The sequence below is a fragment of the Hetaerina americana genome, unplaced genomic scaffold (genome assembly GCF_022747635.1).
Source record: "Hetaerina americana unplaced genomic scaffold, ioHetAmer1.1.p SCAF_21, whole genome shotgun sequence".
Classification (NCBI taxonomy): Eukaryota; Metazoa; Arthropoda; class Insecta; order Odonata; family Calopterygidae; genus Hetaerina; species Hetaerina americana.
Window position 1 is genome coordinate 3,293,410 of NW_027286775.1, and position 18,088 is coordinate 3,311,497.

An 18,088-nucleotide genomic window follows, 5' to 3' on the forward strand; every position below is an offset into this window, starting at 1 on the left:
ACGAAACATAATCCCAAAATCAGATTTAAGGAACACATAGCACACTTTAAAAACGGACGTTTCGAAAGATCAGCTGTCGCCAAACACATTTTTGAAACGGAACACTCCATCACTCCAAACGACTTAACATTATTAAAACCGATACAACACTGTAAACTCGATGCATGTGAGAGTTTACACATTCACTTAAACAAGAACAAACTTATGAACAATGAACCAGGCATCATCAACAGTTCACTTTTTAACTTCGTTAGTCAATTCAAAAATAGGCAGCCCCCTCCTAATAGCCACCACTCTTCCCCCACTCCTTCCCTCGTGACCTCAACAAACTCCCCCCCTCACCTACCGACCGTCACTTAACCCCTCCCCCCTTGCCCCTCCAGGTATATTTACCTCACCCCCCGACCTGAACACCCACTTGACTTTGGACAGTGCCTGGTGCATATTCTTCCTCCAAGTTCAAGTTCCCATTCGATTCGCTCCCCGTAGATGGTCACCTGGTGATTGAAATTCCGGTATTGGAGTTCTTCTTCATTATTTTTATTGACTATAGGATTTTCTTCCTCGTGACAACGAAACGCACTGTTCTTATCCTTTATGATGTTGTATGATTTCTTTACTACTATCCTTTCCTCTTGTGTCTTGTCTATTTCTCCTTTGGTGGGTGAAACAGCTCTCTAACGCCATCTCTTGGCCAAAGAATCGGGGCACTTGGTTGCATAAAGTATCGCAGATCTCAGTGTAGATTACGTTTCCTAGATAGCTCAAGAGGTTAAGAGCCTCCGCCCGGCAAGTGGAAAGATCCGGAGTTCAAATCCCGGTCTAGGAAATATTTTTACAATCGTGATCTGCTGGATTCCGCCTTGTTATGGACACAAGGTCTGTTCAATAAGTATCGCGAATGTTGAATTTCTGCGGGTTACGTATATTTGATTTTGGATTTTTTGTGGCGTTACGTTGGTACTTATGTCTCTCACTTATGCCAAAAGTTCAGCAATTTTGAATGTTCAGATAATTGTTGACAGCTGTTTCGCTTGGACGTGTTTTGGCTTGTCTTCGACTTTTGCCTATTCCAAAAAATGGATGAAAGAATCTGTGCCAAATTTTGTGTGAAAAAAGAAATTAAGTGCGCGAACGCATTCTGAATGTTGAATGTAGAATATGGAGATGCTATCTTGGACCGAAGCAACGTTTATCGGTGGTACTAAATGTTCTCACAGGGCCTAGAAGATGTGAACGACGAAGAGCGTGCCGGACGCCAGAGCACGTCAACAACAGACGAAAACATCAATGAAGTGAAGACAATAGGATTGGCCAATCGTAAAATCACTGTTAGAGAAGTTGATGAAGACCTAAAAATATCGATTGGCTCGTGCCATTCGATTTTTACCAATGATTTGGGCATGACACGGGTCGCCGCGGAATTCGTACCGAAATTGCTCAATTTCGACCAAAAACAGCAACGCTATGAAAACATTGCTAATGAGGTGTTGGCCTCTGTCCGCGACGACTCGAATATGCTCCAGAGGATCATATCAGGTGACGAATTGGCGATGGTGACAATGGTGTCGGTTTATGGTTATGACGAGGAAACTAAACCTCAATACTCCCCGTGGAAGCTGCAGCACGAGCCAAGACCGAAGAAAGCGCGCCAAGTTCGTTCGAACGTGAAAGTTTTGCTTGCAGTTTTCTTCGATTGCGGGTGTAAGGTGTATTATGAGTTCTTACTACAGGGTAGACCGGAAAATATTAAGGAACATTACCTGCAAGTAATGCGCAATTTGCGCGAAGCAATCCAGAACAAACGCCCGGATTTGTGGAAGAACAAAAATTGGCTTTTGCACCATGACAACGCCCCTGTTCACACATCGTTACTTGTGCGTGAATATTTGTCCAAAAACAACACACAAATGATGCCACATCCACCGTATTCCCCAGATCTGCCCCCCCAGTGCCCATTTCTTGTTCCCGAAACTGAATAGGTCCATTAAAGGACGATGCTATGCTACGATCGTCGAGATAAAAACTGCATCGAAGGAGGAGCTGAACAAGATCACAAAAAACGATTTTTTGAAGTGCTTCGAGAATTGGAAAAAACGTTGGCACAAGTGTATAATATCTATTGGCGATTACTTTGAAGAGAACAAAATAGATATTCATGAACAAACAAATAATTTTTGAAAAAACAAAAGTTGTGATACTTTTTGAACAGACCTCGTATTTTGGGGCTGGCCTGCACAGATCAGACAAGAAGAAGAACAGTAGCGTACCGAAATAAAAAGGCAACGGAAAATAAACAATGCCACCTTATGACAATTGTTAAACATGCTTGGCTTGAACTTAAACAACAAATATTAGGCAGGATTCGCATTTGCTGAAATTCAGGCCCAGCTCCCTCCGTCTCTTCATAGAACTTGAGGAGACGTATGGAGCTGGTGAGGGAAAATCACAATTTCCGCGTATATGTCACGCAGGCAAGTGACGGACATTGTGAAGATTCAGAAGAATCTTAACCGGGACGACGAGTGCTCTCTCCAGCACAACGTGGAAGAGACTATTCGACCCTACGCATGAAAAGTCTATTGCTGGGATTGAGAAAACCCAACCAGTTGATATGCATAAATGGGAAGGGCTCTATCAACCGCCCGTGTATTCGACAGCTCACTCTCGCCCTGACGAATAAACTTCTGGAAATCGACGGAGTTACCCGAGGATGCATACGTAAAATGTGAGAATTCCGTAGCGTAAAAACGATTTGCTTTGGCTAGAATACACAAATTCGATTTTCCAATCTTGAGAGAAAAACTGCAATATGCGTGATGATAGTCTCTAAGAGCTGAAATCTGCACCTTAATTGGGAATGAGTGAGAGCAAGGTGATTTTATATCCAAAACCCTGCTCCAAAAGGAAACAGTCGACATCACCTTGAACGTCACAAAAACTGGAGCCGCGGAGCAATACTGCAGACAGTCAAAAGAGGGTAAGGGTGCGTTATCATTAACTGAGTAAAATGCCGGCAAGGAACGTTTTATCAAAACTGTTGGTGGATTTTCATGACAAACTTCGGGATAACTCTCTCTCATAATTGCTAACATATTCATGACGCTCTCTTTACACATGAACGGGCAACCGCGCTACTCGAGGAGCAAAGACCAACTACCACCTTCTACCCAAGTGGAAGGAAGTTGTATGACCACTCGTTTTAATAAACCAACGGGACTCTGTTAAGGATACTTCCGAGACGCATAACAGGAAAGTGAAGGCTGAAGACCACGGAGAAGTCACTTTGAACAGGTCTCTGGAAAAGACGAAACCAGCCAAAAAAGCAACATACGTATTTTCGATTTTTTCAACTGGTAGAAAGATACATTGCCTTTTTACATCAATGAACAATTTCCGTGTCGAAAAAATAATTTATTCGTCATTAAAATACGTCGCGGTTCCTTAGGAATTAATATAATACACTAATTATCTTGGTCCGTAAAAATAGAATGATTATTTAAAATTATGAGCAATGTGCGTGGTAAATAAATACGTAGACGATTAAAACACTGAAACAGGTATTGAAGATATAAGTCTTCCAATATTTACTCCTCATTGGTCCATGTTTCTGGGATCACAGTTTCGACGGCATTGCAGTTTAGGCGTCTTCAGGTAGTGGCGGATAGCCTCTATCTGACCTGTAGACGCCGACTGCAATTCCAGCGAAACTATTGTCCCAAAAACGTGGAGCAAATCTTGGAAGACTTGGATCTTCAATACCTGTACACCGCGGGTGATGGCCAAATATGGAAATTGGTTTTAGCACAATGAGGTAATTTGGATTCCAGAAACCCTTCATTTTGAAATCATAACAGTGTGAGTAACGCCACCCGATAATAAAGGGATATAAGTTATCTGCCCACGCAGCGTTATAAGTGCGTGACCAAGCGCAATAGTGCTCCTGCTTAAGACAAATTAATTTTTAGAATTGAGCTATTTTCGACTTAAAAACTAACCTATAAACAATATAGTTCGTTACTTCAGCAATAAAAAGGCACGTTTCTTCAATGAGTTCCAAGCAACTCGCCATAGAGGGCAGGTACTTCACCAACAAACTCGGAAGTCCCTCGGGACCCCCGAAGAATAAATGTGCACATGATTTCCACAAGTGTCTGGCACATAGATACAGGATCGTTGGTTAATGTATAGTCCATGGCCGCAGGAGTATACGGAGTCCTTTAAGGGGGCTGTGGACAAATCTGGATACGAACCAGGCTGCAATTGAAAACCAATTAATTCGTATAACCTCTTTCAGAATAAAAACATTCATCAAGGAAATAGAATTAACTTATAAAGAGAATTGAAAGGGGTCTCCATTCTTATTTTTGGACATTCTATGCCTGCATGCATACATGTTTATGCATCGAGTGTCTATGGCCTTGATCCGGGCACCTAGATGAAAGGAGAGATTGGCGAAAATCAATTCAACCGTCCACCTGGCGCCACCCGTACGAGTATGCAACCTAGTTTTGTACAAATGCAAGGAGGGTTGCATAATCAAACGCCCGGCGCACCCAAGGACCTCACTCAAACGGGCAGGCGAGCGATAATTGGATTTTCATACTGATCACTTTATTTAATTCATGTTTATCATCCCTGGCTAAGAATATCTGGTTAACACGAGTGGTCTGAGAATGGCTTTGGATGACCTTCTTTCATGACCGCCAGGAGCGTCGTTAAGATATTAGCGGTTGTGAGGCGACACCCGAAGTTTCATTGATCCTCCTCATGAATATTCCCCTTCCCTCCCTTGCCCTCTTCCATCCTGCCAATCCGTCCCTCATTACAATGGGAGTGCATTTTTTGAACAGCTCTGGAAGTGTTCGTCGCCGTTTTCACATAAATTGATCCGCGGCCAAAACGAATTTAAAAGGGCGCTGGGCGCGAGGAGAAGATTAAGAGGGAGGGGAGGTCAAAGTGGAAAACGTTCTCATAGTTTTAGCACTCGTACGGCCGGTAACGTCAGCGGCGCTCTTTGTGGCAAATTAACTGTTATCTCTCGTTAGCATTCCTTACGCTTCAGACACGCTTCTAACAACGCTGAAGGATATCTAAGCTAATTTAAACTGAGCTCAGCTAAGAAGCGCAAGGCGATATCGGCAAAGGCAAGGAATTTCACCCCGTCCCATCAAGTCCCCTGAGCCAGAGCGGGGCCTTGGAGCCGCGGGAACCGTGAAACCAGGGCCCCGCGGCCTTCTCACTCCCAGTCGCCCCTCAAACCGTTCCGCATTACGACCTTTGATCCGCCTCCGGGGGATGGGCGGATGGGTCAACCTGCTCCGGTTTCAACATTAATTGCAATTTTTTGTATTTTTGGGCAATGAGTAACAAACATGTTACTACTCACCATGAACCAAATTATCTGTCAGCTTTACACCCACCCCTGGTTTGCCTGGAAATCATCATTGATTCACGATGAATTGGAGATCTCAAATATACTATATGCAAATGGAAGGGAAGGAAAACACACAACATAGAAACGCCAGCACTTAAGGAGGGCGAGGAGAAGGAAGTTATGTCTCTAACTTCAGCTAAAGCGCTCGTCAGTGTTCGCGAAGCGTAACCAAAGGGAGAAAATCGACAATAATGCAATATAAATAATCTTATAAATTGCCTTTAAAAATACACGAGCGATTCTTTCCTCTATCACAATCTTCAACATCCTCCTTCTAATCAATATGCTCTGCATCCCCATTTACTCTCTCCTTAGGATTTCTCCTAACAATCCCCTCTCCTCACCCACAATACCCGCTCATCCTCATTCGTTTTCTTTCGGTCAACTTCACTTTCTCCATACCTCTACCCTTCTAGATTTTAAAAGCCTCCAGTTTACGCCTATCTTCCTGCTTCAGTTACCATGTTTCCGCACCGTATATGACTACGCTCAATATCAAAGTTTTGACGAGCCCTTCCTTAACATCCTTACCCAACGCCCCCGTCATCAATGCTCCTCTCCTCGTGAAAACCTCTTTGCCCAGCCTTTTCTTGTGCCACTAATACTTTGACCACTTTGCTCTAAAATACTTCTGAGATTCTTCTAGAATCAGCATCTTTTTCTAGACCCCGCATAATCTTTATTTTATTTTCGTTTATTCTTATTTAATATCTATCGTACTTAATTCCCAATGACTTCAGCAAAGTTTCCAATCCAAATCAAATTTCGGGAACAAATACCATTGCTCTCGCCATCATAGCTCAAGGGATAATCGGAGCGCACAAGCCTTTCCACGGCGTCAAGGCTGTAGTCTACGGGCAGGGGGGAAAGAGATATCACGACACATGAAAACATTTGAAAAATTGCAATGGCGCCAGCATATATGAGAACTGAATGTAGAAAAGTGGATTTTGGATATGCGGAGTGGGTACGATGCTCTCTAAGAGGGGAGGATGTTTTTGAAGGCATGATTTGGTCATTGCCACAAAGGGGGGGGGGCGGCTCCAGGGAACACCGGCACTTCGATGGGTTTTCGCCTCGCTTCCTCATCTCTGTCTCCGCGGCGGGTATCATCGCCTGTTGGCAGTCTTGGGCGGCCTTCGCTCGTTTGGCTTCTTCTTTGGCATCAAAAATTTTGGAAATGGTTTTGCTACTTCATGTCTGAAGTACTTTATAAGTGACAGTTTCTGTCAGAAGCTGGGCCTTGAAATTCGAAACTACGTCTCAGTAAATCGCTTTAGATGAATTCAATATTCACTTGTGATGAAAGTAAGAGAATCACTGACCTGGGTTAAATTCCCTTCCAGGTCAGTATGTTTCCTGTGGCCTTTTGCTTTGGAACCTTGTTCTATTGAACTTCCAGGAAGAGAACCACTAACAGAGGGTATCCTACATGGTTTTTTTCCTAGCGGAAAGGTAATTTTGTACAACCAATCACGGCGCGCATTCGTGCTTGGAGCAAAAGCAAGGTCGTTTGATACCTCGTAAGCACCGCGTATGTCACAGTTCTCTTAAATGACGTGCGTCGAACATTTCGGTGTGTGGTTCTATAAACCCACTTGTTCCACCTTCAGCTAAAAATTCAACTCACACTAGAACACTACTAAATTGAAAAAACCAGAAAAAATATCTTAAGTTGAATCCCAATGGCTAGACCTAGAGGTCATATACTATATGTAGTTGACTAAAATTAGTGTAAAGCTAGAGTTAAAAAAATGCATGAATAAACTTATGAATAAATAATGAAATAAATATGTCTAATGCGTTTTTTGTGGTAGACCAAAGGTGTAGCCATAATTTTGATGACGCAATTTAAGGATGTTTCTATAACGGAATTTCGAATAATTTTGAAATAATATCTCGTGAACATTTACTCTCAAATAAATTTTATACCCATTGGTGCTCAAGGACCTTATAACTATTCGGAAAAGAGAGTCACTAATCATGCATTGTATTTTACTCCCAACTATGCACAACTCGCTTTTAGCTTATCAGGATATGCGCAATTATGATGATTTTATTACCGAAATATTTTACAACTAGCGATTGCGACGAACAGGTGCTTTTGTCTACCTTTATGACACGTCTCCCTGCTTTCTCAAGCGTGAAAGTTTGTTTCATTTATAAGGACATTTAACTGAAGAGCAAATAGTATGCTATCTCAAGCGCAGTGACTCTCTCAGGGCGACTCAAGGGCTGCTGACATACTCAATTTTGAGGTGCTTTCTTCCCATCGAAACTTTCTATCATTCAGCTTCCAAACAAAAATACTTTGGGGCTCTTGTTGGTTGTTTGACAGGTTTACTCACTAGTTTGATACCTACGCTGTTTCATACTGCCTTACCCTATGTCGCTAATTATAAGAAATAATAATGGATCGAATAGAAATTCTAAATAGCTGTTTTTCAATACCAAGGTTTATATTTTAACATTCTCTTTGTAAGGCGCTCACCACAAAGGAAAAGATATCAATGAAAAAATATTCTTATACAGGATTTTATCATCAATCCATGTCTGGAAACTTTATTGCACAATTTAGAAAAGATTTGTGCCTCCAAAACAGAAAACGCAGGTTTCAAGTTTTTTGCTCAGAGAGTGACTTGATTTTCAGCTGAGTTCTTACGATTTGATTACAGGGATACGAGAGAGTAAAAAGGACAGAGATTGAGAGACTAGCAGCGATTCGTGAAATGTGAATGAAATTCTAGAACCGGTGGCAATTTTGTGTACATTATAAACAAAGACGTAACATTGAAAAAATAAGGCATCATATTTGAGATGATGGTGGATCTCACTTAACGAGAAACTCACGAAAATAAGGAATGCGAACCTGTCGGAAAATATTGCAAATAATAGAAGTTGGTGAGTGAAAAGACGGGAAGAAAAAGTATAGTGGGATGCTTCAAAGAGCGTTGAACTCAGTTTAAGGGACTGAGAAATAAATTTGAATACTGCGAGTAAATATATTATACTCAACTCCGAATAATTTGGAAGATAATATAGACGATGATTCTGTATATATTGAACGTTCAGAAATGTTGTGCATTGAAATAATTCAACATCTCTGTTGAAGTATTATGGTTGCATTATTTATAGCTTTCAGATGATTTAAAATAACAATTTGCTCTCGATTGAAAAAATATACTGCCATGAAATCATTTGTGAGCGCCAATTTCGGTAAAAATGACCTATTCTCAGGCTATTTGCCCAATTTCAGGATTTTTAGTTTGTTGGCATTTCACTGAATGTGTGTGCATGAAAGAAACCCATTCATGTTAGAAATAGTGACTCTGGTAAGGCTCAAACCTGTTTCGAAGGGATTTCTGTAATCCATTGTGACCACGATGTAAAGAAATGAGCCGGCCGACTTTCACTGTGGCGGGAATCTACCTGGCTTTCTATTTCTGTACTATGCTTCAATTGATAGATTAATTTATTGATTTCATACTCTCCTTCTCGCGAAGATATTATAACTGCTACATTGGTTGCAGTTTAGAATCTTGCCGTGAGATTGGGCATGCAAATTTTGCGCTCCGGTGGCACCAAGGAAGAGCCATTAAAAACCTTGTAATCGCAGAATTACCGGAATATACTGCCCAACCGAAGGGATTTAAGATCAAACCGATACAATATTAACCTCTGACATGAATAACAGTGAAATAACTGAACTGTTTCATGGACATTTTATGCATTGCGTTTCTTGACGCATTATATCATAACCAATGAATAAATATAAATCTTAATAATTATTTTGATTCAGCTTATTATTAAAAACCAATGTTTAATTACCTTGAAATGACTTATTACTTTGAATTGGTAATAGATCGGCTAAGAAAAATGGGTCGAACATTGCAAATTATTTCATTACAATTTGGACATTGAACCTTTGAAAATCTTTAAGAGTTCTTAGAGTGAAAGGAAGCTTACGAGTCTCGACCTTGAGTCTTCCTCACCCTTCCGTAGTTAACTCAAGGAGTTTGCGTTCGATTGTAACGGAAAGGAAGGGTTGCCGCGTGCTTACCTTCTCCCCGCTGTCCGAGGGGAGGTAGAACGTGAGAACGGTGAGAAAGGAGATTCCCATGCACGGGATGATTATGTTCACGGTGTAGAACAGAGTTTTCCTTCTCATCGTTATGTTGAACGTGATGTCGAGGTACGGCTCATCGCAGCAAGTGTAGAACTTTTCGTTTCTGAGGGAGAGAGAGAGAGAGATATTGAGAGAGGATGAGAAGAGATGAGGGGCTCCAGTGGGGGGAAACGGATTACCCCCCCCCCTCTCACTTGAAAAAATAGAATCTTATCGAAAATACATACACCGACAAAGTGGGGCGTGACTTGAGCATTGACGGTACAGTATGAAACATTGTAGGAGTGAACATAAAGATTTACTGAATGGACAGGAATGACAATTTTCCGTAGAATTCGCTTGTTCTTATTTCGTTGATAACTTCGGTGAGCACGAATCATTTTCGGAGATAGACAGATCGAGGAGGAAAAGGGAGCTGTTCCAAATCTCAAACGGAATTCCATTTGTATCTCTCAGCCATTCATATGGCAGCCACTCATAGCTCGATGCCAATACACGAATGGCCCCTGACTAACGCGGCGATCATATTTCGGCGAGGGAGAGTTGAGCTCACCTCGAAGCTAGGCCTCAAAACGGTGTGCGAGGTTAGCACACATAAATAGGGTAGGAGGGCCAGTTTCTTCATCCATCCGCCGCCCGTGTTGTTTCCCAGAAAGATCTGGTACCTCAGAGGGCGCACAATCAACCCGGGCTCCCCCCCCGGTCAGTCTATTCACTTGAGGACTCTGATTCTTTGTTAGATAATTCAAATTGAAACACCATAATTCTCATTGACTGTCAATTAGTTTATATCAGTTCTCAGATATATTATAGAAATTAACTTACGGCATTTTTATGAGTATAAGAGCCAGTGTTGTCCATTCCTAAACAATAGTTACATGCACTATTTAATTGGCTGGGGTATATATGACATATTCAAATTGACTTTCCAATTTTATGCCGGTTTTCATTGGAGGGGACAAGAAGAATATACCGTTCCTCCTCCACTGAAGTCCTATTCTCCATTCTATTCTATTTTTATCTTAATACAAATTTTAAATGATTGAATGCAAATCTTGAACGCCCAGCAAATACAAAACTGTTTGTAGACAAGTAAACAAGAACTCAATTCGAAAACAAGTTATTTCTAATGAGTGGAGCCAAAAAATCGTGAAAAACGTCATAACTTGTATGCTAATAAGAGAGAACACTTGATGAATTAAAATTGGCCCAGAGTATAATAGCCCGGTGCACCCTGGTTAGGAATTGTTGGTTTCATTTTTGCAACATACACCTTGTGGGAAAGAATTATTAAAATACACCATTTACAAAAAGTAGATGTATTTAATGAATATTCTCTTTGCGATTCTCCACTTAAGTTATGTTCCAGCCCAAAAGTGCAAACAATCACTTTTATTTATGGACGGCGATCACTCAAAATTCAGCAAACAATTTTCGATTGAATTCACTTTCCTTCACACGAGGCGCGGGGTGGAAAACGGGTTTGAATACAAATTACGCGGGTAGTGGAGCAATAGCTCTGACACGCACCCTCTTTTTCCTCTCCTATTTGATTTTGGCTCGGGGAAACATTCTAGAAAAATGCGAAAATTCGACTCGAGTGCAAATCACAAATTGCTTTGAAATCCATTTCAAGCAGCGGACGAGCATTTCACCGACTGCGTGTCAGTGCGACCGAGAGGGCCTGTAAGCCCAAATCCAGGGCGCACAGAGGGACCGCCGCTAGTGTGACCCACGAAGAGCCATCGAGGCCAAAGAGTTTCGATTCTGAAAATCCTGGGCGACTTAAGAAGTCCTAGACTAGACCATAGTCAAGTCTGAGAAGTGGCAGGCAACTTAGGCTCACGGCTCTGGCTAAACGTGCTTGGAGTGGAGGTATGAGGGAGCGAGAGATGGGTGCTCACCTGACAGCTGGGACCTCCAGGATGTCCCACTCCACGGACATGTAGAACTCAGAGAGGTCGACGCCCACCTCGACCACGTTCGAGCCGGCCTTCTCGTCCATGTGGCGGAGGTCCACCTAGGGCGGCGGCGGCGGCCGGGGAAGAGGAGGTTCGGGAGAAACACGGTGGAAGAGAGGCGAAGGAGGGACGACATGTTCAAGCCGGGAGACTACTACTTGCAATCGGGAGAGGGCGGTGGAGTGCTTTGAGGGCCGGCGGCCCTGTCTCAGCACCCCTCCGACCACAAGGGCACAACGACAGGCACTCACGCAAACACGAAAAATGTGCAAAACACAGATTAGACCAAAAAACATCGTGTGATCCCTCAGATGATATTTTTATATTCTCATTTTACTTGTAACGCACACATTCAAGGAACAAACCAACGCGTCCTTCTAATCAAACTTACATTGACTTCCATGGCCAGGCAGTGAACTAACTAAATTGCCGAATACGTGCCAATGCAAACAAAGTGGTGATATTCAGATGAGCGGGCGTTTATAATTTAAAAACATTTATTTTTGTGAAGAATATGCACTAGGGTGAATCCAAAAATATTTTGTGAAAAAATGGTTACGCCGGTAATGGCTTCCAGTTTGGATCTGAAACCGCATTAACATTACATGATTTGTGATTATATTTCACTGTTCCGCAAGAGCCTTGAAAGGTTTCAACATTTTGAAAAAAGTTAGCTAAGTATATCAAAGCGCTCAATTTGATATTGATTTATGCCAAAATCAATAAACTGTAAGTCGTTGAGTTAAAAAAAATGAATTCTTAGGCTCGAGGGTTTTTCATTATTAAGATTACGTTAAACATTAAACATTTTTTTTATTATCAAATTTCAAGCCTCAGTTCCTTCCAGAAAAGTCACCCGTTTGGTCTTTGAGGCCAGGCGTGCGCCGCAGTGCTGAGGCCAGGCGTGCGCCGCAGTGCTCCTTTCCAAAGCGAGGACTTGTCGAGTCGAGTCGTGTGTCCCCGCAAAGGTTGAGGATCTGAGCAAGGTAGGCCGTCGTCGGCCGCATTTTCGGGCGGCCAAAGCGTGTTACAACTCTCTCCCATTGTAGACGTTGTTAGATCGGCATCGAACTAGCTCCCGCCTGTCAAACGCCGTCCGTCACAAACGGCACTATCCGTCTCTATGAAATGCTAGTTTTCAGTCGCAGAACCCTTTTCTCGCTCAAACCATTTTTTCAAGCATTTAAAAACTTTGGTCGATCCATACGACAACTATACTATGAACATTATATATATATATATAAATATATATATATATATGCGAAAAAAAATTCGAGTGAAGTTAGCAAAACGTTCAAATTCGTGCCACGGCAAATAAAAATTATTTGACTAACGAATCTGACAAGATACTTTTTTTGAGAATATCAATTAAAATTTAAGAGGTTATTTCTCCCAAAAAAGCACAGGAAATAATAATAATGGTATTTGTGCTCAATTTAAGTGAATGCTGTAATAGCACCCGTTAACTTAGTGTTGCAGAATTGTGTTGATACTTTTAACACAGTATACCTCTTTGCAACTGTTGCGATGAATAATGACAGCAATGTTTTGGTTAATTTTCATTCAATGGAAAATATAAAACTTTGGTCAGGTAATTCTCCTGCGCGGACTTTATTTCCTCAATCATTAATATCCTACACTGCCGCACATTTTAATGCCCTCTGTAAACTCTGATAGTTGGTTTGACTTAATGTTCAGATAAATGGATGTGTGTAGGCTGTGAGTTTTAGGAATTGAGTGTAGTTAAGTGACATAATATAAATTTGGAGCAGTTGGATTTCATATCCAAAATGGAAACCATTGTAGATTTAAAGTGGACTATCAATACTTTCTTCAATTTGCCCGATTTACGTCGAACTTTGACGACCTTTGAGAGATGAACATTCTCACCTTCAAGGAAAAAGGGAAAGTTTGCAGCGCATGTCAATGAGAACATTCGGGAAAAAAAGAGCAGGTCAAAAGAGCAAGAGGGAAACTGAACACACAGAATCCAGATTTCACTTCAGATAACTTAGGAATAACAACCACTCTTAAAAAATACATGAAAACGTTTAAGCACATATTATTAAATTATCATGAATGCTGAGTTTAAGGTCATAAAATCTTACACGTAAGCAAAACTGTAAACAATGTCAAATTGATGGAAACGATTTTTAAAAAAGTTGGGAGTCGAAACTCTAATTAAAATTAATTTGAATTTCAAAGTATACATGTAAGAAATACGTCATTCATGATTTGGACAATTTAGCTTTGAAATGAATTAATTCCGCTAAAAAGAAGGGAATTTCATTGAACAAAAGGTAGAAGTAGATGAAATGATAAACAAAAGCGAACGTAATAGTCATTCAGAATGACTTATAAGTAAAATAATAAATTCCCTCTCTTAATTGGTACAAATGTTGCTTTTGAAGCAGCATTAGTACGCATTAATGTGCAAATTGTATGGAAAACTTGAACTGGGGCCATAGTTATTAAAGAATTAAGTGTTAGTCATTTTTGAAAGTTGTTTATGGATTTTTTATGAGAATATATTTATAATAAGCATTAAAGATTATCAACTCATTTCTAAAACACATCCTTGACTCCAGCCACCGCAAATGGGAACGGAGGACTAAGCCATTATTAATTAGAACGTTTAGTTTATTCAAAAAGCAAAGGCCTTTAAATATTTTGGAGAGTTAATCATCAACAATTTTCCGGTTTAGCAATTCCTCAGCGGGCTCAGGTCTCGGGCACCTCTCTCCCGGCCCTCACATGGACAGGGAGGGCGGTTTTAGTCTCCAATTCCTTTTACCGTTTTTAAGAGAGCATCACGTCGTATTATTCTCGAGAGAAAGGGAAAGATAGAGAGAGAGTGAGAGTGAGAGAGAGTGGGAGAGCTTGTTTACGCCGTGCCGTCACTCGCGGGCGTGTAAGCTGCCATCTTCTGCGCTTTCACGTTGTTCAGCTGTTCCCGAGAATTGGTTCCGACATTAAAACCGGTCCACGGTGAAATTAACTGCAAGCGTCGAATTCATATTTGGAGAAAATGCTACCCAATAGTCGTCCATCGAATAACCTACACTTTGTATTTTCCACAAATGAAGGTTTTATTTATTTTTTTGGAATGAATCGAAGAACTGTGGATGCATCATAATTTGTGAGATTAACGTGGCCTTGGTAAAGAGTGGAAAGATATAAAAGAAAAAAGTACTTTTAAATGAAACTAAAACCAGCTACGTGAGTTTATTGAAACGCGATATTAGTGTACTCAATGCAAGAAGCGTGGATTGTGTACAGGTTAAGGGCATTGCTGCATGAAGCGTCAAGAGAAAGGCTCTTCGTTCAAATCACTTGCATTAATGTCTACATACGATTTCGTTGTTGACTCCAAGTCTACGGTGAATAGATAGAGGCGTAGCACGTGTGTGTGGTATCTACAGGTGCAAAAACCAGCGCTGGATGCTGGGAGTTCTTTTGCTCGAAACTCCCCTTCCCCAAGTGAGAGCACACGTTGGAGGAGGGGAGGCGGGGGTGGGGGGGGCCGCGCGAGGATGCATCCTGTCAAGAGCGACTCGCATTCCAATGAAGGCGGGAGCAATAGAAGCCAATTGGAATGCGAAATTATGCCGCCCTCAATATTAATTCATCCCTGATTGCGGAAAATTATTATTCATTTAGAACAGCAATATGCAAATTTTTTCTGAAGAGGAAGAAAAAAAAAACCCCTCACATGGCAAAACGATGGCTCGACATTGAGAGTAATATTTATTCAAGTTGTTAGTGCAAGGGGAATATTATGAAATTAAGATGCGCAAAATGATAAATTGTTCTTAAAAATATATGTTGTAATTAGCAAAGCGATCATTAAACATAAAAAAAAGTTTCGTGTGCATTATGAAAGTAACTTGATGAGTATAATGGTTGAAAAATAACCGCACGGATAGCAATAAGCTTTCCCAGGAATGGTAAGCTGTGTCGTGAGGCCTTTATTAGGGGGCGTTTTAGCTTCTAAGTGGTTATTCTAATTTAAATTCCAATTGAAGGGACACGAGGGGTTGGAAGCACGGCCGGTCGGAGCCGACCAAGGCGGTTAGCGGCGGCCATTAGCCCTTCCGGGGTCACCTCCTCACCCTGCAAAGGGGGGGGTGGGCGCCCTCGATGCGTGGAAGGGGGCGCCCACAGCATTTGCTCCCCGGGGAAAGTGATCGAAAGTCTGCAGCGGACGATTGCAAAGGGAAAGAGAAACAAGGGAATCCTGATCCAAAGGGAAATGGAACGCAATGTCATACAGGAAAATGCAACAGAGTGTAAAAATTATTCGCCTTTTGGAATTTGTCATCCAGGAATGCGCTGACTCGCGGTCACCCTGAGCGCGCTCCCGCTATCTTCCGTCGATGCAAAGGCTCATTTCCCAACCCCGTGGCAATATAAGGCCAGTCCTTAATTAGGTTATTCCTGAATTTATTTTGTGGGGCGTACGTCAAAACTTCAGAACCCAAAAAAATTTGAAGGCGAGTCACCCACCATCTAAATCTTTCGTAGTGTTTTTCTTGCCAATCGGAGGAAATTAGTGCACATTGCGATTAATTGAAACTTCAAGCAAAGCATATTAAGTCTCTTGTTAACTTTATAATTCCTGTGCAATATAAACTGCCATTAATACAGCCAATCGCGTCACACCTCTTCGTACTGAGGAGCTCTCAGGGCAATCGGGCGATGCAATATTAAAAATGTTCATCTGACTACACGTTATCACTCCACGGAAATAGCCAAAATTTCACAGGAATCGCAATTATTGCAAAATTTCGGATGAATTCACACAAAACCCGTTCCGCGCGTGACTCATGCGGGTCGTCCCCGGGCGATATGATTGAAGACCGAGCGCTGGGGCGGGCAAATTTCAGAATTCGTGCCAATTTTCATTCATTGGAGGATTTGTCGATTCGGTGAACGTTAAGTCGGAAAAAAACTAAAGGATCTTGATGCACCGTGACCCCTTCTGAACAAACAGTCCACCGAATTATGATTCATGGAAACCGATATTAGCTCGAAGCAGATGGTCTATTCACAGATATATCAACGTAATTGAGCGGTGCATCTTCAAAAAAAACCCTCTTTAAAAGGAACCCAACCCATCTTATATTGCTCATTGATTAAAAGAAAACTAGAAAACTTACCGTCGCAGATTTGCTGCAAAGCAGAGCTCGATCATACTAAATGCGAGGGCAGTGCACTGGATGCCAATTTGACACGAGGAGAGACTTTTGATGGAAATCAAAGCTTTGGGTTACCAGTCATGATTCCGGAGCTGTGTCGCGAGAGAGGAAGGGGATAGGAGCCGGGGTTTCTGTACTTCCCTTGCATTCTTCGGAGCGATGCCATGGGCTCGTTGAGAAGCGGTGCCCTCATGATGGTGCTTGCGAAGAGGGTGGCGGGGAGGAGAAGGGGCTCGGGCTCCGAATGGCTGTCCTGGGGGGGGGGGGGGAAGGTCCTCGATGCATTCGTCCGCCGCGGAGGAGACGGGGGGGGGAGGGTGCGACCCTGGAGAGGCAATCGCCGTTGATGCAGTTTTAAGTGGCGCCCATTTTAGGATCCCTCCCATTATTTAATTAATTAAAACAGTTTACTCAAACGATGAGATAGCGTTCGTCGACAGCAGAGGAAGGGGGGTTGAAGCTTAATGAAACTTCCACGAAATTATTATCGATCTCAATTAAAGTGGTACTTAAAAATAAATATCAAAATGTGAAGTCATAAAAAAATTGCATGCAACCCAATTTTTTAAACAAGTTAGCAATTAAGAATTAAAAAAACGAAGTAGATTGAAGTTGTACATAGGATTCAAAAATACATTGAAAATAAGAACGAGGAGGCAATAATGATGTAAAGGTATTGCGTGAAATAACTGGAGGTTTCTGTACAAGATGTATACATTCATAAATCCAAATGAAGACCTGGAAATAAAATTGTACAAACCAAATGGATAAAAATTACGAATACAACAATATACAAGGATATACTCAAAAAGATTACCCTACCATACATGAGATATGTATCAATATTTACAACTATGTAGAAATTGTTCATTAAAATATATGAAGGAATTTGAAAAAATGTCTACTCTACATATATACTTATTTTTTACACAGAACCCACACTGAACAAACATCTAGGAGCACTGGCATGCGAATGTTGCGACAGGTAAGCGATAGCTAAAGTGCCAAGATGCCCACGGAATGGTGCGGTGAAAGCACGGCCACAGGATGCAAACACGGGGATGAGGGCAGCACACCAACTAAAGCACCAATCCGATATGTAATGCGCATGCGTAACTACGTCAGGAAAGATCGATCGGGGCACAATTCTCACGTGATGCATTCTAATAAGGCCTCTGTGTGGTGTGGACCATTAGCATTACCTCAAGAATCGATTTTCGGGAGTCTTAGCTTACGAGCGCCCTAGCCGGGATTGATGAAGCACAATCGGCCCTCGAGTGCATCAATCTCGGGCACGAGGGGACTGGGGGGGGGGCAGCCTCCGACGGGCCGGGTGCAGGGGGGTGCGGTCGGTGAGGGGTCGGGA

General features: G+C 41.9%; 1 protein-coding gene across 1 annotated transcript in view; it reads right to left on the reverse strand.

Annotated features, from left to right (window-relative positions):
- LOC139688648 (acetylcholine receptor subunit alpha-like) overlaps positions 1 to 18,088 on the reverse strand; it is a 412,718-nt gene that overhangs the window by 44,348 nt on the left and 350,282 nt on the right. The window contains exons 5-6 of the mRNA XM_071586214.1: positions 11,468 to 11,583; positions 9,498 to 9,666 (exon numbers count right to left, since the gene is read on the reverse strand). Coding sequence (XP_071442315.1) covers positions 9,498 to 9,666; positions 11,468 to 11,583 — 285 coding nt within the window. The remainder of the gene's footprint in view (positions 1 to 9,497; positions 9,667 to 11,467; positions 11,584 to 18,088) is intronic.